We start from the raw sequence: 23,574 nt of genomic DNA, 5'->3' as shown, positions 1-23,574 counted from the left end.
CAGAGACCTACTTTGTACAGTACAATGGAGTCTACGAGTTAGATTTTCTTCCTTGGCCTGTTCTATGTGTATCCCGTACTGTCTGTTTTACTGTTCAGGTTAACTCAGCTACTTGAATGTCTGTTACATAATCCTGCTGGGTTCTTGGGGTTTTAGTATTTGCGGAATAGGAACCATAAATTAATTATGTACATAGGTGGGGCTACAGAGATAATTTTTTGCAGAAACTTACTTCTAAAGCAAATCGGAGAGAAAATTTATTTATTCAATGAAATTATATTTTTATTACAGATTTTGGACCAACCATGATGAACGTTTTTTATATATGTTAATGGAATACGTGCCAGGAGGAGAACTTTTTAGTTACCTGCGCAACATGGGGCGTTTCAACAACAGCACAGGACTGTTTTACTCTGCAGAAATTATTTGTGCAATAGAATACCTGCACTCCAAAGAAATAGTTTACAGAGACTTAAAACCTGAAAATATATTACTAGACAAAGAAGGACATATCAAGCTTACTGATTTTGGATTTGCTAAAAAACTGGTGGATAGGTAAGTAGGTTTTTTTTATAGTAATTACATTTTGCACATTAAACATTTGGAAGAGAGAAAGTTTGATTTCTGAGCTCAACATTTCACCTAATGCTGTGTGTGGTTCATGTCAAACATGTTAAATTCTTTAATATGAAGTAAATTATCATGTTAAGATGGCTGCATGGAAGCCATAAAAAATATTTTTATATGAGTAGTTTTGTATTTTCAAGTCTTAAACATTCATCTTGTAAAAAGAGAGTTCAATGAAGCAATATCAGCAAATCCTGAGATATGTACATCATCGTGTTAAATGGGACGTTAACCCTTTGTACATGTTGAGTTGCTAAATGTTTTGAAACTCGTGTTTCCTTCTGCTTTCCTTTTAGAGAGATTTTTGAAATATGGGAAAAACATTTTACAACTGGATACTGTGTTTTTTCACTGGCCTGTTGCTAAAATGAAAAAGCAAAATCTAGACAGAAACAATAAGGCCACCTTCAGCAGAAGTGCTTTGTTTAACTGTAACTTCTACAATACTGTCAGCCTTATGTCTATTTTACTAGCGTATGTAAACATTTTGATAATGCAGAAAGTTGTTGGTTTTTTTCCCCAGTGATTTCTTTGTTCTCTCCATTTGAACTACTCTGCCAAGAGTATAATGCATGTTCTTGAAAGGAAGCAAGAGTTGTCATTTGGATTAAAAAAAAAGGGAGGAAAAAACTAGCCTGTCACATTAGAAGAGTGGTGACAAGGCTTGGCATTATGCCCTTGGGCCACCTCTTTTTGGAGACCAGATCTGATTGTTCTGGTCGAGGCAGCCTACTGAGAGAGTTAAGATGCCCATCCTCTTCACTCATCTGTTTACCAGTTTGATGCCACTTTGGCAACAGTTCATTGTGTGTGGGGAATTGTACAAGATCAGTTTGAAGTGAAGGTGGATCTGAGGGAGCTACTCTTAATGGATTCCTTAGGAAGTAAAAGTCAGATAAGGCAAATCAAGTCGTGTTGTGGAGGTCATAAAGGTTGCCTCTCTGTGGTTGCTACCTTATGGGTTACATGCTCACGTGCTGGGTTGCCTCAGCACAGAATAATGGTAGGCAGCTAATGGATGTGCTGGTTCTATTCATGCTTAAAGTCTAAAAGTTTGTTTGACAAACGTAGTGTTTTAGTATCAATATGTTTACTGAATTCAGTTTCCACTGGGCAAGCAGATAGGTCTACAAATGCTGCTTTTTTAAAAAAATATTTTGTTTTTTAAATCAAAATAACTTTTTTGCAGGAAGAGGCAAGGCTACTTCCATGCAGGAAAGTGGGATGATCTCTTTATAAGACATTTTCATACGAATTCTTACGCTTCGTTTTTACATGTAGATACTGCCACTTAGTGGTTATTCTTAATTTGTCTTTCTGTGGTTTTAAGGCACAACAGAAGTAACACTTCATTACACAAGGTGGTAGTTCACATCAGAGTATATTTTTTCAATCTGGAAGATGAATCTATAAGCGTAAATTTGTTCAAATGTATTTTTGGACATTAAAAACAAGTTATCAGTACTGTTTTCATTGGGGTTTTTTGTGTCCCGCATTCCCAGGGGGGGCAGTGAACTTGATGAATCTGTGTGGAATCACAGAATTTTGTTTTTAATTACATAGTATTCTCCACACTAGCTGTAGTCATTTTCACAACGCTGTTTTTATCACTGTAAAAATACACAGTTGTCATCAATTTATCCACTAGTGCACTCCAGTAGGTTATTTTGTTTCATAGACTGTTTGATCAGAAGTATAGGAGATGTTTTGTCATTTTTATGCATGGCAAATGTCAGTACACATGAACCTTATGTGTACGTATTTGAGTACGTGTATGTGTGTGTGTGTATATATATAGTGTATATGATTAACAAAAACACATAGTATCGGTTTCAAACAGCTATGAGGAAGCCTGCCGCCTAGGACCAACAAATGTATTCCTAGAGAAGAGAAGATTTGAAATGTAATATAAAATGATCTGCAGAAGATCTTCAGTACTGTTACACATTCTTGATGCATGATACATCCCGTGAATAATTCTGTGGTTGATTAATTGAGATTTTTTTTGTATACATTTTTCTTTCACCCTTTCACACACAGTAATAGGAAGAAGTGTTCACCATCTCCATCTACAGTTAATGTGCTTTTTAGAGAGAGTGTCTGGCTTGTAGCTCATGTTCCCACTGTGGAAAGCAGCCTGCACATTTACCTTCCTATTAGTACATCGTTTTTCTGAAGGGCCTGACATTTTTTTTTTCCCTTTAGAGAAATAGGAAAGAGAGGAGTTTTTCTTGTCTCCTTCTGTTCCTTGTTTGATATGTCCTGTTTACCCTTGTTCCTGCCTTTTCGGTCATAGTGTACTTTTAAAAATTCTAAATTTTTCTCCAAAACAGTGTGTCTTTGCCTCAGCTGCTGTTTATTTCTTCTCTTTTCCACCCTGGTGTTGCTTAACTGAAGACTTAATAACCTTTTCAGTTTCTTGTAAGTACATTCACATAAAATAGATGTGCCACTACTTCAAAAAGGGTAGTGTGAAGAAAAAAGATGGGATTGGGGTGTTTATAAATGATTATTACCTGAAGGATGTAGAAGGGATTTGCTTTGAATGTTATAGCTATTACAATGATAGACCGTTCTTTTTCTGGAGAGCATATACCACTTTTTGGGTATAGTGTATCTATTAAATGTGATCCTGATATTTCTCAGTTGTTTTGGAGGTTTGTTTTTTTGGTGTGTTTTTGTTTGTTTTTTTTTCTTTATTCTTGTGTTCTTTCACAGAAGCATGAAATTAAACTTAATAGAGCTTTGTATTTTTTTTATGCACAGATTTCTTTCAGTGGTAGGAAAGTTTTAGATGAAGTTAGAACTTCTGTGATATTTATATTTTATTTTATTTTTTTTCTTGAGAAATGTAAACTGTGAATTTTAGTTTGTTCAGTTTACATTCTTAAAACAAATAATATTGAACTATGAAAATCTTCCTAGGAATTAGCCTTAAGAGATATTGGGAATACCTCTGTACTGTTGCTTAAGCTGCATGTGCCTCATGACTGTACTGCAGAGTGGATTGAAAAGAAAAAAAAACAAAAGACACAGCAAGTTTTGTTTGCAAAGTATATTGTTTGTCACTGTAAAAGCAAGAATGTCTTGCAGAACAAACTTTTGTGGGCTGGGAACAAAGCAATCTCTATTGACTATAATTATGAAGAAACTTCCAGAAGAGAATACCAAAAAGGACATTGTTGTTCATCTCTGGCTCGTATGCAGGAAGCTTGTCAGGGACTACAGAGATGGATGCTGAATGATGTAGAACGCTAAAATATATTAAACATTGAAACTTAACTTCAAGTAATACTGTTAACAAGTCCCACAAATATTATTTTGTAGCTTGTATGTATGACATGACCAGAGTAGATTTTGTTTTAATTTCATGTTTAAAAATTACGTGTTCAACCTTATCAAGTATTGCTGTACCTGTTGCTGACCTTCAAGGCCAGGCTTGATGGGGCTCTGAGCAACCTGATCGAGTTAAAGATTCCCTGCTTATTGCAGGGGTGTTGGACCGGATAACCTCTAAAGATCCCTTCCAGCTCATCACATTCTGTGTTCATTATTTGAACTGCTGGAGCAGGTCCAGAGGAGGGCCACAAAGATAATCAAAGGCCTGGAGCACCTCTCCTATGAAGACAGGCTGAGAGAGTTGGGGTTCTTCAGCCTGGAGAAGAGAAGGCTCTGGGGGGACCTTATAGCAACCTTCCAATACCTATAAGAAATCTGGGGAAGAGCTGTTCACTAAGACATGTAGCAATAGGATGGAGGTAATGGTTTTAAACTAGAAAAGGGTAGATTTAGGTTGGCTATTTAGGAAGAAGTTCTTCAATATGAGGGTGATGGGTGGTAGATCACTGGAACAGGTTGCCCAGAGAGGTGATGGGAGGCCCCATCTCTGGAGATACAAGGTGAGGCTTGATGGGGCTCTGAGCAACATGATCTGGTAACATTGTCCCTGCTCACTGCAGGGGGGTTGGACTAGATGAACTTTAAATGTCCCTTCCAACCCAATACATTCTATGATTCTGTATTTCAGCTTTTGTATTGAAAAACCAGGCCAGTGGACTTTTTGTAGCAGTTTGAAGGAAACAGTATATTCATATTTTTCTGATTTATAATTTATCTTCAAAAGTATGATCTGGATTTTCAGATGAATATGCAACAGTCATTAATTAGTAATGATTAAAAAAAAAGTAAGAAGATTTGATCTTTTTATAGAATTTACTTGATATGTTTTCCAAAATATCAAATAATTTGTCTCATGACCAACAAAAGAGGAAATAGAAGTCTGCATGGTAGGGCACAAATACAAATCCTTGACAAGGAATTTGAGCTTCTTCCAAGTTTTTTTGTACTTAATAAACATAAATTTCTTGATTCAGAGTAAGAGAAGTAGATGACCTGCTGGTGGTAATAAATTTTATTTCCTGGTGCAGCTAGGGTTATTATGGCATTTTCTTAATTTGGGGTTTTCCTTTTGCTTGAATCGAAAAGATCATGTTATTTACCTGTATGGTAATTGAGGGTCATTTTAGTTACGTTGCCACCAGCAAATTATATGGGTCCTAGAAGTCATGGTCAAAGTTAGACTGTTTTGGGTTTTTTAAATCTTTTTTAAAATGTAAATGAAATTGATAAGGGATGAAAAGCACCAAAGATTATGTCTTTGCTGAATTTGTGCATTCATAGTGTTGGCAGTTTTTGGGGAGGAAAGGTTGACTGTTGTGGGGCATTGTCCTGCAAATGGTCTAGCTTGTCCATTACGACAAGTGTGCCTGCCCTGTCTGCTTTATTTATACGGTCCTTTTTCCCAAATACACTGTAACTGACAGCTGCTTCATTTGCAGAGCAGGCTAAATCGATATGAATAAAACTTCATATGATGGATTCTAATACAGCTTTTTAAATCTGGGGGAGGGAGGATTTTTTATTTTAAAAGACAACAAAGCTTTGCTATTTTTCTTAATTACCTAATCCCGATCTAGTCAACTGCTAGATGGCAGTAGTGTGTAACGCAGTGCTGTATGTAAGAATTTTCTCAAATGTGCTTGAACTGGAAAATGAGAGTTTGTTTTCTAGCAATAGAAGTTATGTCGCCCTTTTATGTTAAACGCTAAAGATGCTCTTTATGCTAATGAATGTAGTTTCAAGAGCCGTGGAACACAGGGGGTGCAGAGTGTGTCTAACGCATTCTGACAGTTTAGGTGGAGTAATTTAGATTTTTGTCATTCTAAAATTAAGCTTAAAGAAATTCAGCTCTGTGCATCGTAAATCTTCATTTGAAGTCTTGACTGACTATACAGCTCTTCTTCCTTGATCTGAAATATTTTCATGAATCAAGGCTGAGGCTTAAAAAAACAGAACCAAACAAAAAGAAAACGAGACATAACCAGCCAAAAAAAAAAAAAGGGTTGACATTCTCAGATTTTATAAGGTGCATCTTGAACATCCATTTACGGTTAGGAAAAAGATTTGTTAAATTTAGCAGAACAGTAGTAGGAAAAACTAGAAGTAGAGAGGACTGTATTATTTCTAAAAAACGGTGCTTGCCGTTCATCTGAATGCTTTTGTTCAGGACCATGTTAGCAGTTTGAGTGGAGAAGATTCTTCCCGTGCTCACAAATAAAACAATTAGAGTTTCCTTTGCTGCAAGTTAGAAATCGTGTGCAGTGGTGATTCATTTTGTGACTGTATTCTCTGTGATATCTGACTATAACTTTTTAAAATTGCAATGTGCTTTGTTCTTTCGTGTTCTATGCTGTTATTTCATTCTCTCTTTTATTGGTGAGCACTTTTTCAAAGTTTTATCTTCTGACTTGCTGTCAGGGAAGTATAATTTATTCAGAGTGAAAGCACTTTTTCCCATAAGTCAAGGTAGTGTGAAGCCAAGCAAACTCTATATGGGTATTTTTACAAAGAAGAGTTGAGATTTCTGAAAGAAATGCTTTCAGAATATTCTTTGTTTCAAATTGTAGTTTGATCTTTGTAAACATTAACTGCTTAGCTTCAATTTATTTCATTAGTTTATAGAACTCATAATATGCATTTTGATTAGGTAGCATGTCCTGAGCTTATATTAAGAAAGCTATAAATAAAAATCGCATTAAACTATACAAAAATAATATTACATGCATATTTCACACTTGCTCACACTTAACTACACCTTGTAAGTATTTTAAATAATTAAAAATATTAAGTATTTTCCTTTTAATGAATATTGTGAAAGTGATGACATGTTACATTTCAATACTATTAGATTGTGAAGGGAATCTTCATTATGTCTGCAGCTTTTTACTGATTTAAACTACTACTTTTTTATCATGTCTTCTTTTTTTTCTTAAATAGAATATTTTCCTTTTGCTGGAAAAGGCCAATAAGATCACCTTTTGCTAGGCTTGTAGGAGTAGTCCATGAACTCCTAAGGTGTGCAGCTTGCACGGTGAAAACCACTGTTGTTAATTTCAAAGTAACAATTTCAGAGCCTAATGGATACAGTACCATAACAGCAGTCAGGAAACTTAGTGTGCAGATATTTCCTGCAGCCAAGAAGTTTCTTAAATTCCCTCTATCTCTGTTACAGGAGAACTGGAGAGCATAATCAAAGCAGTCTTTTTAGATCTTGTAGAGGACTTCCTTTTTTCTCTTTTACTGTATACAGTAAATACATAATTACATGTTGGGTACTTCCTATGTGTGTGTTTGGGTTTGTTGTTGGTTTTTTTTTTTCCTATTACTGTTATTTCAGTTTCATTTCAGTCTGGTTATGGTGTTTGTTTTGTGAGTTTGTTTTTCTTTTCCTCGCAGGACATGGACGCTCTGTGGCACTCCTGAGTACCTTGCCCCAGAAGTTATACAAAGCAAAGGCCATGGAAGAGCTGTGGATTGGTGGGCCCTAGGAATTCTTATATTTGAGATGCTGTCAGGGTAAGTGATAATAGTATATCACAGCAATATTATGTAATACAGTAATAAAGGAATCTTAACTAGTTCTGTTTACAGTATGTGGAATAGTAGATTTGGTCTCTGGTACTGATTATACCAGTTCATTCGTGCCTCTGAAAAAGGAATTAGGAAGCTATACAGAAGAACATATATCACTATTGTTATGGGGAGCTTTTAATTTTTTGAGTCTGCTGGTTTTGTTTGTTTGTTTGTTTGTGGAGGGTTGTTTTTTTAGTTTGGTTTTTTCTTTTTTTTTCTTTTTTACCTAAGACTTTTTTAACAGCTGCTCTTTTCCGTATCTGTTTTGGAAATTCAGGTATTGTTGAAGTTTACATTTTAATACATAATATCTTTTATATTTAAAGGGTGAGGAAGGAGACTACCAGTTTTCTTTGAAATTTCTGTAATTAATTTCTAGCATAGTTGCAGTGGGTGCATTAGTCTGTAAAAATGTGTAGTGGCAAGTAGGAATACTTTCATTACTACAGCTTGTATTACTACTGAGCACTGGTTTTCTTTAAACCAGAAAAAAAAACCAGGGAAAAGCTTAAAAGATGTATCTGGAAATCAGTTTGCTCAAACACTACTTTTGATGTTGTGGAATTTTCTTGATAAGCAATGTTTCCAAAAGGTACAAATTCAAACTAAAGAGAGACTTTCTGGCATTAGTATAATTAACTGTTTCTGACTTTAAGTATTAGGTAGATAAAAGTAATTGTCTTAATTCGCTCTGATTTCAAAAAAGAAATACTATTTTCAGTGAAATAAATAACTGGTTTCCAGAGAACATGAAATTCTACTTGTGTACTAAATATGGCATCCCCATAGTTTTCCTGTTTTTTGTCTTGACTGTATCTTTTGAAAGTACTTGGAAAAACAAGACAAAACTAAAAAATAACAACAGAACAAACCCCCAAAAAACCCAAACAAAATCCAAACCAACAACAACAAAAAAAACCAGCCCAGGAATTTTGAAAGAAATCTGTTTTGCCATGGATGGTGCAGTAGAACAAACGCAGAAGAAACAGGGTATTTCATCTGTTATGGTTTCATAGTCTTTAGAGCTTCTTTTAGGTACCAGGCCCAGTGTGCTCTGTGCCTTCTTGCTTCGTAAGTTTGTGTCGCGTTGCCTCTGCAGCCTTTCATTCTGGATCTGCAGCCTCATAAAGTGGGAAGAGTAAAAATATCGTTGCATTGATTTATCCCTCCTTTTTTCTGTGCAGTACTGTCAGTTCAGGGTAGCTTTGGTGACTCTTCCGGTGTTTGGACAAGCTTGTTGGATTGCCTGGGCAGACAGTTCCCCTGATGGGTGATCACTTCAGAGCTCCAGTCCATTGTGTGTGTTTGTTGTGAAGTCATCCACGTGACAGCATCAAAACTTTATCCCAGGACAGCATTGCTTTCTTAATGTCCTGAAGGCTTGCATATGCATTTACTTTGAATCTCAAGGCAATTTCTGGACAGAAAAAGCATAAAAATGTACTAATAGCTCCCTACTGACCCAGGTCTAATGAAAAGTCATCATTTATGTAGGCTGATCTGTGCAGAGACCAGGCTTCACCGTTCGTCCACCGATTCCTGTAAGGGTGAGCAGACCAAGTTGGTCTAGGGAATTTTTCTCAGATGGATGAAGGGAGCAAGAGTTTCCCAGCAGCCTTGTTGCCACTAATCTTAGTCCTAGACAGCATGAAGACTGTAGATAAAAGTGTCTGGTACTGACACATGAGTGCAGGTGCCGCAGTCTCCCAGCTGTAGTCTGAGTGATTTCCCTTCCTGCCATGGGTTTCAGTGAGACCGCTCTCTTATTTGGTCTGTGTGGTCTCAGTGTAAGTGGATATTGGGCATTTTTCCTCTCTGGACCTTGCAGAGATGTTAAGTTTCTCTCTACTAGAGTAGTAATAGAAACATGGTTTCCAAAGTTAACATGCTGACTACAGGGGATAGTCAAGCAAAATCTCATCTGTGGAGTCGGTGAGACCTCAAGACTGCAGGGCGCTCTATATTCCATTGAAGTAGGACTGGTATATATTCTTCATATAAAAAGGGAGCAGCTGCAATCATTCCTAGGTAGGATCTTCTATGTCCTGACACTATCTGGCTCAAGTGATGAAATCTGGATGCCCTTAAGTTTAATATAATCACTCAGGCTATAGAAGCACTTAATCAATAGAGAAATTACACATTTCTAAAAAGCGACTGAGATCTTTTATAGGCTGATTGACAGAGCAGCTGTCTGCTCAAGTGATTTTAGTAAGTTTTTAATGCAATGTTTGTGTACATATGCTCTTCATAATGATTGGATGCTGCTTTTAATTTTTTTAGTGTTCAGGTGGAATCCCTATCTAAAGCTGAGATAGAGGTGTGGATTGATACTACTTGCTTTGGATTTTTAAGATTGTGGGGTTTTGAGGGTTGAGGGGGACAGAGATTGTAGCTTGTGTGTTTTCTTTAGGAGGGCAGGTTCTTACCTGAGGCATATGCTTTTAGCATTTTGTCAGGTTTTCGCTGTTGTTGGCAGTAGTGTTTTGAAACACTTTTCCTCACCAACTTTTCGTGCAAAAACAGTCCAAAGTAATTTTATCCCTTGAAATTCAAAGATTTAAGAAAGGTGAAAATTATTTTAAGGTGAACAAAGGCTTACTTCAAGACTTAAGTTACTATCTGCAACTAAATTACTTAAGACATTTGGTAGTTATTTCCTGAAGTTACTCTCTCTGAACCCCAAAAGCAATTGAAAAGAATTGGTAGATGTGTGTGTAAGGAAATGGTCTCTCTCAAAACAAACAAACAAAACTGCACTTTCCTGTTCTGCAGTGTCTTATTTCTCTAACTTAACCTCTAGAGGCCTATGGAATTCTACTCCTGCACATACTAGATTTAAGGTAAGGTCCCATTTAGATTTAAGATAGTAAAATACAGGAAGGGGAAAGAACAAGGAGAACCAGGTGTAAGAAGAAATCTTTACAGAACAGATGAGTAATACTGAGCTCATAGACTTAATGTAAACAAGCTAAAGAAACTGTCAATAGAAAGACTTGAAAGTTCTATTTATTCTGAGTAAATGTATGGTGTTACAATATACCATAGAGGAATATACACTAGTTATTTATGTTAGGTCATAATTGTACTGTCATCATATGCGCTTCTAACTGAATTTTTCATTTATTGAGGGCTTTGCATTTTTCGTTTTAGCTTTGGTGGCCATATGTGATGTGCTGGTCTATCATTTTAGGTAGCTAATGATTCCTGTTATGGCTTCATAGTCTCAGACCTGTGTGTTTTCCCTTAAGGTTTTACAGCTTTTCTCATTCAGCGCTAAAACTGTCTGTTATCTTTGAGACCAATGGCAGTGCCATTGTTAAGCATCAGTTGGCGAAAGGAATGGTTTGCAGCTGTTGTCTCATATACAGATATAGATTTGTTTTAGCTTCTTTTCAGTTGGTCAAAAAAGGACAGCTGTTTGTATTTGTGTTACAGTGTGAAGACAGTCTGAAACTCAAGAGGAGTTCTGTTGATTTATTAGGTAGCTTCCAGCACAATACTTGTTGTTTTGTCTAAAATCTGTACTGTGTTGAAGACTGACATTTACAGGTAGTATTAAAGTCAAGTTATTTTGTTTGTCCGTAAGAGAACTGTAATTTTTCAAAGTTGTTCTCATTTTGCATACAGATCAAATGCACTTCAAGCAGCATTGCCATTAAATTATTATATAACCAAGTGCGACCTAAATTTCTTTCAAGAACTATTACATTTTCAAAGTAGAAAAGCAGAGAGTAAGACAAGAAGTAGTCTATCTGATAGCTCATAACTTCATGAAGAAATTTCTAGAAAATAGTAAGTGTGGAATTCTAACTGCATCTTGATTTACTGGTCATCTTGGGACAACTATGAACTAAGTACTTTATCTGTCCAACACAGAAGGACAGCTGCACTTTGAGAAAATTTCATGTTCTGAAGTTTCTCTCTTTCAAACCTTCTCTAACAAGGCATGTACTTGAATTCAAGAAGTACAGTAAATAACTGACCTGAACAATCTACTCATATGAGGCTCCTTTGACACTTTAGACAGAAACTAGTGAAATATGCCTGCAGTTACAGGACAAGATCAAAATTGGAAATGCTGTTTTGGAAAGTGTACCCTTGGGTTTTATAGATAAAGGCAAATCTTTAACAATGACTATTTGTTTCATAATTTAGATCTTTATTAATGTAACAAAAATATCTTTTAATACTTTAATTCTGTATTCAGTGTGTTGTGTACAAAAATGTTTTTTGTTTCACAGTAGAGTAGCAGCTTTAAGTTAAGTTATTCTTCAAGTTAGTATTTGATGATGATGCCCTACCAAAAAGAACTATATAATCAACAATTTGTGAGGGGAATTATCATAACATAATACTGTTTATAAGATTTTTTATAACTTCTTTTTTCTAACCTCTAAAAATCTGCTGTATTAAAATAGGTTTCCTCCATTTTTTGATGACAATCCGTTTGGTATTTATCAGAAGATTCTTGCTGGCAAAATAGATTTCCCGAGACACTTGGATTTGTATGTAAAGTAAGTCCATGACTTCCAACACTGTCTTTTTCATTCTAAACACCTCCTGAGCACTCTTTCTAAAGGATCTTCATAAAAGATGAGATACCAGGTCCTGATTTTTCAGAACACTACGTTGGAAAATATTTTAGACTCTGTTCACTCTTGTAGTCCAAGTAAAATTGTGTGTTCTGTAGACTTCAAGCTGGAGATATGGTTGGAAGCTAGTATCCACCTCATGTACTTTTCTGCGTATTTTGGAATATTAAATGCTTTTCCATATTGTACTGGGCTCACTGGGACCAGTGTTGTGCCTGATGGAAAAAAAGAGAAGAAATATGAGGAGATAATTAAATAAGTAAAAATTAGGCGAGCAGAAAGCAAACACTAAACTGTGCCTTTGTATGCATATGTACCAGTTAAATCACTCTCAACGTGACTAATTGAATGAACTCTGTGATACTTCAAAAGTTCCAGTGTAACATCAACTTCCACTTCTAACAGCAGGGCCCCAGTTCAATATGCAGTCTTATATATATATGCATGCGTGGGTTTTATTCATAGTGTTTTGCAATCATTACAGGTATATTCCAGATTAAATTCTTTTTTCCCTAAATAAAAATTCCATAATTGAAGTAATTGTTAGTAAACATTGGAACAGAGGAAATGCAATTTTAAACATGAAGTTTATCATTAGAAGCAGAGATGGTTGAGTGAATGTGGACAGGAAGTTAGTGTTACATTCCCAGGTTAATCATTCAAGGTGTTTTGAAAAAGTGACCTTAAAGATGGCACTTGCCTTCTGTCACCACTAGATAAATAGATGAAATGTTGTATGGCAAGTCTGTCCAGCTTTCTCTGAACTCTTATGAGTTCTCTTGCAAAAATCATCTTTTGGGAAAGATTTTTTTTAAACCTCCATTGAATCATCAGGTGCACTGGATCAAGTGTGTCTGCATCAGCTTAGTCTGATTAGTGTCTCGTATTTCTATCTGTTCTTAACAGAGTTTTCCTTTATCTTGGTGTTGTTTCCAATTTAGTAGTCTCATTGCCTGATCTTCCTAATGTAGTCTGTGTTAAGAATAAAACTGAGTATCTCACATAGTATTATGTGCATTAAAGTACAAGCGTGTGACCAGAGGATGAATAGCTCAAATTATGTTATCACTGGCAACCTGCCTAACATGGTGAAGACATTTAAAAGTAGAGATGCTCCTAGCTTCTGTCTGTGCTTCACATTCACAGACCAACACTGGTTTCTACTTTTCAGAAGATGCCTGATGCTGTGAAGTTTCCTAGTTATGGTAGTAAGCATGCATATGCAGGTTTTACTTTTCAGTCTAGACGTGACTGCCAGTGAATTGTAGGATACATTAATCAACGTAGTTGTTGATACACCTCGTTCCCAGCTTTTCTTACCCAGATGTTCTTTCAGTGTGTGCTTGGCAGCTCATTCCCATTACACTACCTTTAAGGTTTCTCATGGGCATTTTAGCTTGGCTTTCCTCCATTCACACCTTGGTTTTGGGTGATCTCATTCATTTGCATGGCATCATCTGCTTTCTGCAGTGAGTTGTTAGCATAATGCATTTTCTTGTTCCATCAACCCCTCTTCTCTCTTAAACAACAATATGCAGAACTGGATAGTCTTTGGGATCTCTGCACCATTAGCTTAAAGCAAGTGCCAAGATTATTTTGTCCAAAGAAGACAGTCTGTTTCTTACCTTACTTATATCCTGTTTGCTTGCTTTCTTCTGCCTATCAGTTGGTACCTCAGCAAGGATGAAGATTATCTTTGGTCCTGTTATATCCAGCCTATGTCTGAAGCATTAGTGCTATATAGTGTTTAGAACAATTGAACTTTAAACTCCCTGCTCTTAGGCAGCTAAACTGTTTTTCTTTTTGAACTCTGAGAAAACTTTTCCACCTAGGTGTACTGCATAAACTTACTGGTTGACATTTTTCTATCCACTGACCCCCTATCACTCTCCCACACTTGTTACCTTTTGAATTTGTAGTGCTTTTGCTTTCCTTTCTGCTGCATGATGTTCACTGTCTTACTGTGCTTATAGCTACTGTGTGTCTTCTAGAAGTGCTGTCCCTTCTGGTCTAAGCTAGCATCTTTTCACATTACTCTCTACTGTGTCTTTTCTGTTAGCTGCCTTTCGATTTGATGTTTTCTCCAAGTCCTTTGTCCTTTATACATGAAGTCCTTGATACATTTGACCATTAGTTCACATCTCTTCAGCAAAGCAGCTTCTGTCATGGAATAAATCACCAACTCCAGCTAGATATTCCAAAATAAGACTGTCAGCAGAATTTTGTGTTACTTCATTTCTGATAAAACATAAATATTAATTATGCTCCATCAATTTCTTTGGTCACTAATGGGTTTATAATTTATTTCTTTGTATTTTTATTCTTTTCCTTTTGTAAACTTCTGTTTGCAAGGACAATTTTGGAAAATACCAAATGAAACATCAGTGATCCAGCAGTTTAGTGATTATCAGTCTAGAAAGACCTTCATGTAGTATTTCATTCCCCAAATTCATACAGCAGTGCATCTATTGCATAGATTTTAACTTGATCATTTATAGATTATTCTTTAGAAATAATTTATAAAAAAGCAATAAACTATCTGTTACTTGTTTCAATGTAATGGATACTTGTTCTGTTGAATGCAGCAAGTGTCTTCATCTTTAGTGACAATGCAGTATCACTAAACAAGCTCATCCTTTAACTGTTCTATTCTAAGATGACTTTTTAAAGGAAGCCAAGAATGATCCATTGAATGTTTTCTGGTTATGTATGAATAGGAAACTCCATTATTTGTCTTTGTCCGTGTCACCTGTGAACCTTGTTCTGGGTTTCTGGATTTCTGGATTTCTTTTCAGTCCTGCTTCTGTTTTAAAGTCTGGTTATAGCTGTTCTTGTAGTCTTTTCCATAAGGAAGAGCCTTCTTTGCAAAGCACTAGAAGGAGATATTTCTGCAAAGTGACTGTAAAAGGAGTCAGTCATGTGATTTAATCTAATCCAAACATTGGCTGGAATGATCATGAGAGTTTTAAAAAATTGCTTTCTACCTTGACTTTTTTATTCTCCTTTTATCTGGCATTTGAATATTTTTCCAGGTGAATTTTACAACCATATTCCTGCCAAACAACAGCTTTTCGAACAGCCTAGCATGTTCATTCTCAGTTCATATATTCTTTGTGCATATGCTTTTGTGATTCCAAGGATAGGTAACAGAATACTGGTTTTGGTTTGGGAATGTACGTGTTAATAGTTAAGGACGAAGAGAGACAGATTTGTCATTAGAATGTTTGCATTCTTTTCTGTAAATAAAGCTGTTGTGTTTTTTTTAAACTTTCTGCAAAGTTAAAGATTTGCATGGGCCATACTCTGTAGATCCCCAGCGTTTCATACATTATTGCATCTCTCAGGTTTGTTTGAGGCTGTAGAAAGAGGAAAGATGGATAAACTTTTTATCTTTCCTATCACTGGTACTTTATGCTATGAAACCAGAATGCTGCTATTCTAAAAATAAATAGCAAAATAATCTTTGAGATTAAAATTAACTTGCTTATAGAAATTGAAGCCAGATTTTTCTCTCAACTCACAAGTAATCAAGCTGACTCAATAAATCATGATATTAACTTTGACTATGTTGGAATTTTTGGGTGCTTAGTATTTGAAGTACTTTACTATTAAAATGAAAGCACTTTGTCTCTAAACTTATGTTCGTCTTTTAAAATGTTGATTTAGCTCTATGTGAGACTGTTCAGTGAACTAGAATCTCAGGGGAGGCTTTTCATTTTTAAATGTAGTTGTTACTAGTTTTACCTGGGTGACTAGCTCTTCATTGATTGAATATTTAGCTCCTGCAGAATTTAAATGTCAATGTATAAAGTTGAGTGTCTGGCTTTATCTGTATTTTTTAATAGAGTTGTGTTCCGCCAAATATGTTTGAGATCCATTTTGAGATTTAGAATGCCCATAAAAATACAATAATACAAAAAAAAAAGATATAGTACTACTCAGGGAGCCATGGGAAGAGAAAGAAAGTTTTTCTCCTTTCTTTCTTGAAAGAGTTTAAAAGGAGCTTCGAAGAATTCTGCAAGTTCCTTTTAAAACATTTCCTTATCATTCATACAAGCGTCTTAAAATACGAATGAAATTAATGAATAGATTATACACAGTATTAGCAAGAGAAGGAGAAGTATGCTTATATTCTGTAGTATTTGTATAATGATAAAAAAGAAATTACTTTTGTGTAACAGAGAACATGTTTTCTTTACTGCAGAGACCTTATTAAGAAACTGCTTGTGGTTGACAGGACAAGACGATTAGGAAATATGAAGGTCAGTATAAAATGTTAGGTGTAATTCAGAACATAGCGCAAGGTTGGAAGAATCCTGTAAGAAAGATATAGAACAGCTCTTCTATGGCTTTTATTTATATAAACTTGAAATTGAAATTTATTTTTCCATATATTATTTCAGTTATGCAATCCTAAATGCAAAGTTTAACTGTATTTTCTAAAATCATACTCCTGTTTGTCTGGATTAATGTTGTCCTTCATCATAATTTCCCTCCCTTCTCACCCTCATTTTTCCCTCACTCCCCAAAAACAGAAACATGGAACTAGTTCTATAGGATAGGGTGCCAGCTGATTTGGTTCTTTCTTTGGAGTTATTTCATCCTTGAAGGAACACTAATCAAATCTGAGGCTTAAAAATTATTTTAAAGAATATAAGGGTTGTTGCAGTACCATGAAGTTTGGTCATTGTCCTGATAGCTTGGTGTTGGAGCTGATTAAGCACAGCCAAATGGTCTTCCACCAAGAAGAATTATTCTGAACAGACTTCTGCAGACAATAGCTTAGTCAAAAATATGCTCATCTGTCTCGGGTAGCATTCCAGTCTCAGAAATACATCTGTATCTGTGATCTGTCAAGGAGGAATGCAGAGCAACGCCGTGAACTCTGTGAGATGTCCGGATGTGGTACTACTTGTTGTGCCAAGGCGATGACAGCTGTATTACAAACTTACTTGATTCTGCAGTGGGGCAGTAGCTATGGCTGGTTGCACAGTGAGAAGTTAGCTGTGTGTGAACTAACTGAGGTACTTTAGCAGGCTAGTCAAAGCACCATACAAATCTCAGTATAGGTTAATTTACACTTCTGGCAGAGTAAGTTAATCTTCTATTCATTGGCTTGTTATTGTTTTTACAGTGTTGCAGATAGCTAAGTAGCTTGGGTGACCTTTTAGTTTTTTAAAGACAGCTAAAATTTCCATTTCCCTGGGCAGTGGAGGTAAGAGGTTTGCTTTTTTTGCACAAAGCACAGTTTCTGGTGCATGTAGGTGAAGAAGGAAAAAGATGCGCACTCGTCCAGGTTCCTTGAACGTAATGTTTTTAAGTATAGATGCTAGAACCTGCTGTCCAGAGTTCCTTTTCAGAGCCTTTTATGGCACAAACTTAGATTTGTAAAAAGAGCTAAGAAATAGGTTTTTTTTATCCTTCAGAGTTCTTTGAAGTATTTTTCAGGGCGAGAGGCAAAAAGGTTAGACAGACCAATAGTCTGCCTTGATACCACAGTTCTCATGATGAAATATATAGTTTGTCATACATATAACTTTGTATATACTTGTTTTGATTTTCTTTCTTTAAAGAATGGAGCAGATGATGTGAAGAGACATCGATGGTTCAGGTCTATAGATTGGGATGCTGTACCTCAAAGAAGACTAAAGGTATATTCTGCAAAATACTGCATAGGACATCACAACAAGAAATCATTGTTCATTTAAGCTGATCTGTTGAGATTTTGTTGCCTGTTGCTTCTGTGTGCTCGTGTGTGTTTGTGAGTACATGAATAATCACATGCTTCTTTTGCCTTTTACACTGCATAATTTATTAGCTTAATGTGTACTTGCGTTTTTCTCTTTGTACGAAATGTCTAAAAAAATTCCCTGCTTTGTTTTGCTGATGTTGATTAGTTAATACAATATTTAATTTTTGGTTTTAGAATTTTGTAAGGAATTACTTGTTCTAGGTGTTTTTTTTGTTTGAGGTCATGGGTGGTTTTGTGGCTTGGTGGTTTGAGTTTTTTTATTATTATTTGATTTGATTTTTCCCTTACCCTTATATCTTTGGAAGTATTTTACTCTGGGTTTTAAATTTTTGTGCCAAGTTCAATTCAGGTAAATGCTTTATTAAAATGTAAAGTGTATTGGAGTAGGAGGAATAGGGAAGGTGAGAGAGATGGATTTATGAATGTAATTCTAACAGACTTTCTAACAGCACTGAATTCTGGTATTATATGAGGGCAGGTGTTTGCAAAAGCTATCAGCACTGCAAAATGTATTTTAAAGCCCTTTGGAAGTAAAACTACCTTTTTCAAAGTTCTGACTAGTATTGTTTCTTCCAGCAGTGATTTTCAGTAACATAGTTTGCCATATGCAGTCAATCAGGTACCAGTTAAATGTTTGGTTTTCCTGTTCTTTGAATTAGTTTTACTATGAATTTCTGGCTAAATATCTTCAATTGGGTTCTTGCAAAATAGGTAAGGAATGAAAATGTTCTGATGGGTTCTTGTAGACAACATCCTAATGCAAAGCAGTAGGTAATTTTTTTTTCTCAGCAAAAAAAAGTTTACATTGTTTTAAGTGTGTGGGTTTTGGTGTTTTGTTTTGGTTTTTAATGGTTACTACACCCAGTTGATGTTTTACGTAGATCTACTGTAATGAAGTCAGATTTTTTCCAAATTATTTACTGTAAATTCTGGTCACACAATGAACACAAACTGAATGATAACATGTCTTATAAGTATTTCAATTCTGACTTATTTATTTCGTACGTTGTCATAACAAACAACTAGTACTAAAACCTGAGTGTTAGAGCTACAAATCAAAAGTCTCAGGTCTAAACATAGCTTGTCTTGCATTTTAATTTTAGTAAAAAAAGAGAGTCACCATGGCAATCAGATTATTATGCATTCAAAAAATTGTTTTTTAATCTTTGTGTTGGTTACATTTAGCTCTTAGAAGACAATGTGCTGCTTAGTTCAGCGTGAAGATGTGAATTGGATCAGAAATCTACTTGGTTATTTCTTAAGGCACCTATATTCTTCAGAATTAGTTTTCACAATCTCTCTATTTCATACTGATGAAGAGTTTGAAATGATGAAATAAGGGATACAGTGCTCCATTTTCCTGTAGAAAAATGTGAATTGGCCTATAGCACAAATAAAGCATTGATTTACAGTCCTGATAGATCTTAAACACCAGTATTGTAAGGATAATAGTAATAGCTGAAAGAGAGGAAATAATTTTGTTAATCTAAAATAAAGGATTTTCCTTTATCTCTTCTTATCCCACCCCCACCCCACCCCTAGTTTTTGAGTGTCACTTCACAGAACTGGTTTTCCTGCTTGAAAGGCTTACAGGGAGGTGGAGGTACCAGGCATTGCCCACAGTGGAGCAGATAGTTCTCTGGAGTGGAGCAGATTCTGCATGTTTTCTTAAGCATATAAGCATCATAAGGGCAGTGTACTATGACTGCCACATGCAAAAGCAGGTCTTGGCTTTTGGCTGAAGCTTAGAAGTACCATCCCCCAGGAACCCTTTCTTTCTCATGGAAAACCTGCCGATGGCATTGTTTCCAACTGAAGAGCACAAAAGATCAGACCTAGTGGAAGCTAGGCTTTTATCTTTCTGAGGAGCTGCAGAATAAACGTTTTCCTGTACTTCATACACCACTTGTCTGTGGCATGACTTTTATTAGCCAGTTTGGTGATTGTCTATAAGGTTTTCTCATCCTAAAGTGTTTTGTTGGGCTCATGACGATTGATAAGCTCTCTACTGAGAAATGGATAGAGACATGAGTAGTTTTTGAGAGAAGAAAAGGGTTTTGCCATAGGTTAACCCCTGTGATTAATGAAATGTTCCAGAAAGGAGCTTTATCTCATAGCCTGGTGGCCAGAATGGCAGAGTAACATCAATGCTAGATAGAAGACAAGGAAAAACTACAGGTACTGTGAAGCTCGTAGGCAATACTGGAAATACAAAGGATCCCCTGAGGAAAGAAATAGAAAACAGATACTTCTTTTGGCATCTCCAAGTTTTCTTTATAAAATCTGAATTAAGATGCTTTATAGACATCCTTGTGAAATGAGGTTTTTACAGTGCAGCAATTTCTTTACTTGCTTGAATTTATTGCTAGGCTAGGAAAAAGCATAGTAGGTAGTGTGAAGCATACGGAAGTTAGTAATTTCAACTTTGTTAAAAGCAGTAAATCTATTTGAATGTGATGAAGAAGAGGCTTTTTTCCTTCAATTAAAAAGCAGTTAACCACGCTACTGTCAAGACTCTTTCTTAGAGTGTAGTTACACTCGGGAACCTAGTGTGGTTACACTCTTTTTTTGCTCACAGGCCACAGAAGAGGGGAGGAGGGAAAGTGGCAGAATATGCTGTTACACCACATGCCTGGAAGCTTAGTTGTAGTCTTTTGCAGTAGTTACCTTCAGTTTGCAAACCAGCTGGAACTTGAGTGCTAAATAAAATAGATACCTGTATTACAGGTGTCATTTAACCACTATATTTAACTGCCATATAGGCAAACCATTGGAACCTATTTGTGTCGCTACAAGCTTCTCTCTCTCTTGTGCCGTTCCTTATTAGTGAAAAAGGTGAACTTTTGTAGATATAGACCCCTTTTGTTTAATCAGTCTTTTAGAGAATTTCTGCTTTAATGTGATTGAGAGGAGCTCATTGAGAAAGCTGTACTTAGATTTTTTGTTATGCTTGTTCTGACTAGCCTCCCATAGTACCAAAAGTATCCAATGATGGGGATACTTCCAATTTTGAAGCTTATCCTGAAGATGACTGGAACAAGACACCTCCAGTACCCCCTAAAGATCTAGAAATTTTCAAGAATTTCTGAATGCAGCATCTACACTGGACGAGGTATGTCCAAATGTCAGGGGTCCTCTTCAAAACATTCCAAGTCAGTGAGAGTCATATGCAGAAACTTATATCTTCTGATTTGTAATGGTGATTAATAGTTCATTACATCTTGTAAAATCAACACGAATCACAGTAATAGATAATGTGAAGTAAACTGTTGAAATAAAATATTCTGTAACCGTGCTTATGGAATGACAGAGGTAATTTATCTCACAGATTTTGGTGTTCTGCAGTGATTAAGAGTTAGTCACAGATACTTAAGTCTTTTTGTCCTTAAAACTTTTAAATAGTGTGTTAAAAGCAAATTATCTAGATGGATTTGACAGATAAGGAAATACGATTGTTCTTGACTGCAGGATTTTTGTATTAAGACTGAAGATGTTAGGGAAATAAGATTATCAGATGAATTCTGTACTCTGGATTTTGTCTTGTAACTGTGATAGGTTGATACTTGTCATTCAATTCACATGCTCCACATTGTATTTTGTGTTTCTTTTTCATTATTTTTTGTCTTAGAAACTGGAAGAAAATTGAAGTACTAAGAGCAAGTCTGAAGAAAAACGATGTTCAACATAAATGAAGACTTTTTGTGAATAAGAATGATGCTGCATTCAGATATGCATATTAGTATATAATAAATATCTAAAGAGTTGGAGGCAGGCAAGAATAGTTTTTTGTTGTATTTGCTGTAACATTTGACATTAGTTTAGTAAATTGTAATATTGATAGTCTACTCTGAAGTAGACTCACTAATATAGTTTAGGATTTTTTTTTTAACTTATGGTTTGGTTAAGTTTCCTGCTATTCCCAGATCCTTTTTGCATAGTTAACTCATAGACTTAATTTTATAAGTTTATACTAAACTTGTGTAATTAAAAGCACAAATTAGTATATATGTATATAATGAACACAGTACAGCTAAAGCACAGGAACTGTGCAAAGATGTAAATTTTTGTACTTTGCAGAGTCTATGATTTTTATTTTTCAAATAATGTTTTTCAAGAAGTTCTCTAGGAATAAAAATCTTAAAAGGATCAATGAGTTTTTCATCATCTTCTATACATTTTATAATTCTTTGTAAAATAAAAATTAAGTTTTAAAAAAGCTTTGTACCTGAAATTTCCAATGCCTCACACTTACAACCGTAGTACTTGAAAGCAGAAAGACAAGGGCATGTTTTATTGTTGATTAATATGCATCATAATGGCTAATTTATGAAGTTTTGTTAGTGATGTCTCTTTACAAGTCAGGATATTGAGTGATTATACACTGTCTGAAATGAGATTCCTCACATGAAGACTCTCTGTAAATGTGCAATTCAATGCATACTGATAAAAGGGCTCTAGCAGGCTCTTACAGGAGTTGTTCTCAAGCTTGCTGTCTTCTACAAATGTAAAGCATGAGTCACATCAGACTTTTTTTCATTCTTGAAATAGTTCTTGTTGAATGCATGGCACTTCAGAATGTCAGAGGGAAAACGGATTGTATATTAGAGCTTGATTTTTCTGCTCCTGCTTTTGGAAATGTCCTAAAGTCTTTGCTGCCAGGAATTCCATAGGTACAGAGTTCAAACCTTACATCTAAGGCGTCTCTTTTTTCATCCCCTACTAACATCTTTCTAACAGCTTGGGTACGCTACACTGTATTAGGAAGAATTTGCAATACTGCTTCATTTTAAGTAGCACCAAATATCAGTATGTGCATATGTATGTATCTGTGTGTATTAATACACGTGAAGATGAAGGTAGATTGTATGCAAGTCAGCATCTTTTTTGGGTTTCTTTCATGTTACTTATTGTGATACTTGTTACAGTAGGGGAATTGATTTTGGAGTGCTTCGATTTCAAAAAGTAGTTACATTCTTTCAGATGATGTGATTAGGTAACTTTTAGTGAAATATTGATATTTAGACCAAAACTAGTTTTTTCAAAGGAACATGAGCTCACAGGAGTTTCACTACGGAACGACCTCCTTTTTCTTTTGATTTGCTCTAAACAGTACAGAAGTGCTCTTGAGAACTTGCAGTTTCTAGGGTATTAGATCTGTTTCTCCATAGAGCAAGTCTAACTTTAAGAGATTGCATAACTCTTGGCAAAAAGGCACAATGTGTTAAAAAAAAATTAAAAAAAGTAAATCTGCATACTTCAAAGTGGTAAATCTGGAATACCACAAAGTCATCTTGATGATATGCAAGTGCCACAAGTTGATGGCCCCAGCTGCCACTCAGTGAATACTATGTAGGCATGTATGATGAAATAGAAAATGATCACTTTAACCTGGTAAAATACCATATTCTCTTGAAAAAAATTATCTGGTCCACTGTATTTGTATCTTTGGAATTAGTTATTTCAAATAAATCAGAAAAACCGAAGCACACAAAATGTAGCTTACTTTGTCTAAGAGGAGCAAGCAGAGTTCAAGTTTTTTTAAAGTGTAAGCTTACAGTATTTTCTGGAATCTGAGTACTACAAAACCAGTTTCTTATTTAAAAAATGTACATACTGCAACAAGTAAGT

At 35.5% G+C, this 23,574-nt stretch overlaps 1 protein-coding gene across 1 annotated transcript in view; it reads left to right on the top strand.

The window, feature by feature from the left end:
• The window catches only part of PRKX (protein kinase, X-linked), a 53,644-nt gene extending 31,628 nt beyond the window's left edge, over window positions 1–22,016 (top strand). The window contains exons 4-10 of the mRNA XM_010182241.1: window positions 292–555; window positions 7,423–7,542; window positions 12,021–12,116; window positions 16,399–16,456; window positions 17,768–17,845; window positions 20,910–21,058; window positions 21,575–22,016. Coding sequence (XP_010180543.1) covers window positions 292–555; window positions 7,423–7,542; window positions 12,021–12,116; window positions 16,399–16,456; window positions 17,768–17,845; window positions 20,910–21,035 — 742 coding nt within the window. The 3' untranslated portion in view covers window positions 21,036–21,058; window positions 21,575–22,016. The remainder of the gene's footprint in view (window positions 1–291; window positions 556–7,422; window positions 7,543–12,020; window positions 12,117–16,398; window positions 16,457–17,767; window positions 17,846–20,909; window positions 21,059–21,574) is intronic.
• The last annotated feature ends 1,558 nt before the right edge of the window (window positions 22,017–23,574 follow it).

The sequence above is a fragment of the Mesitornis unicolor genome, unplaced genomic scaffold, assembly GCF_000695765.1.
Source record: "Mesitornis unicolor isolate BGI_N332 unplaced genomic scaffold, ASM69576v1 scaffold3834, whole genome shotgun sequence".
NCBI lineage: Eukaryota > Metazoa > Chordata > Aves > Mesitornithiformes > Mesitornithidae > Mesitornis > Mesitornis unicolor.
Note: the sequence above shows the minus strand (reverse complement) of the source record. Positions and strands in the feature narration are given on the sequence as shown.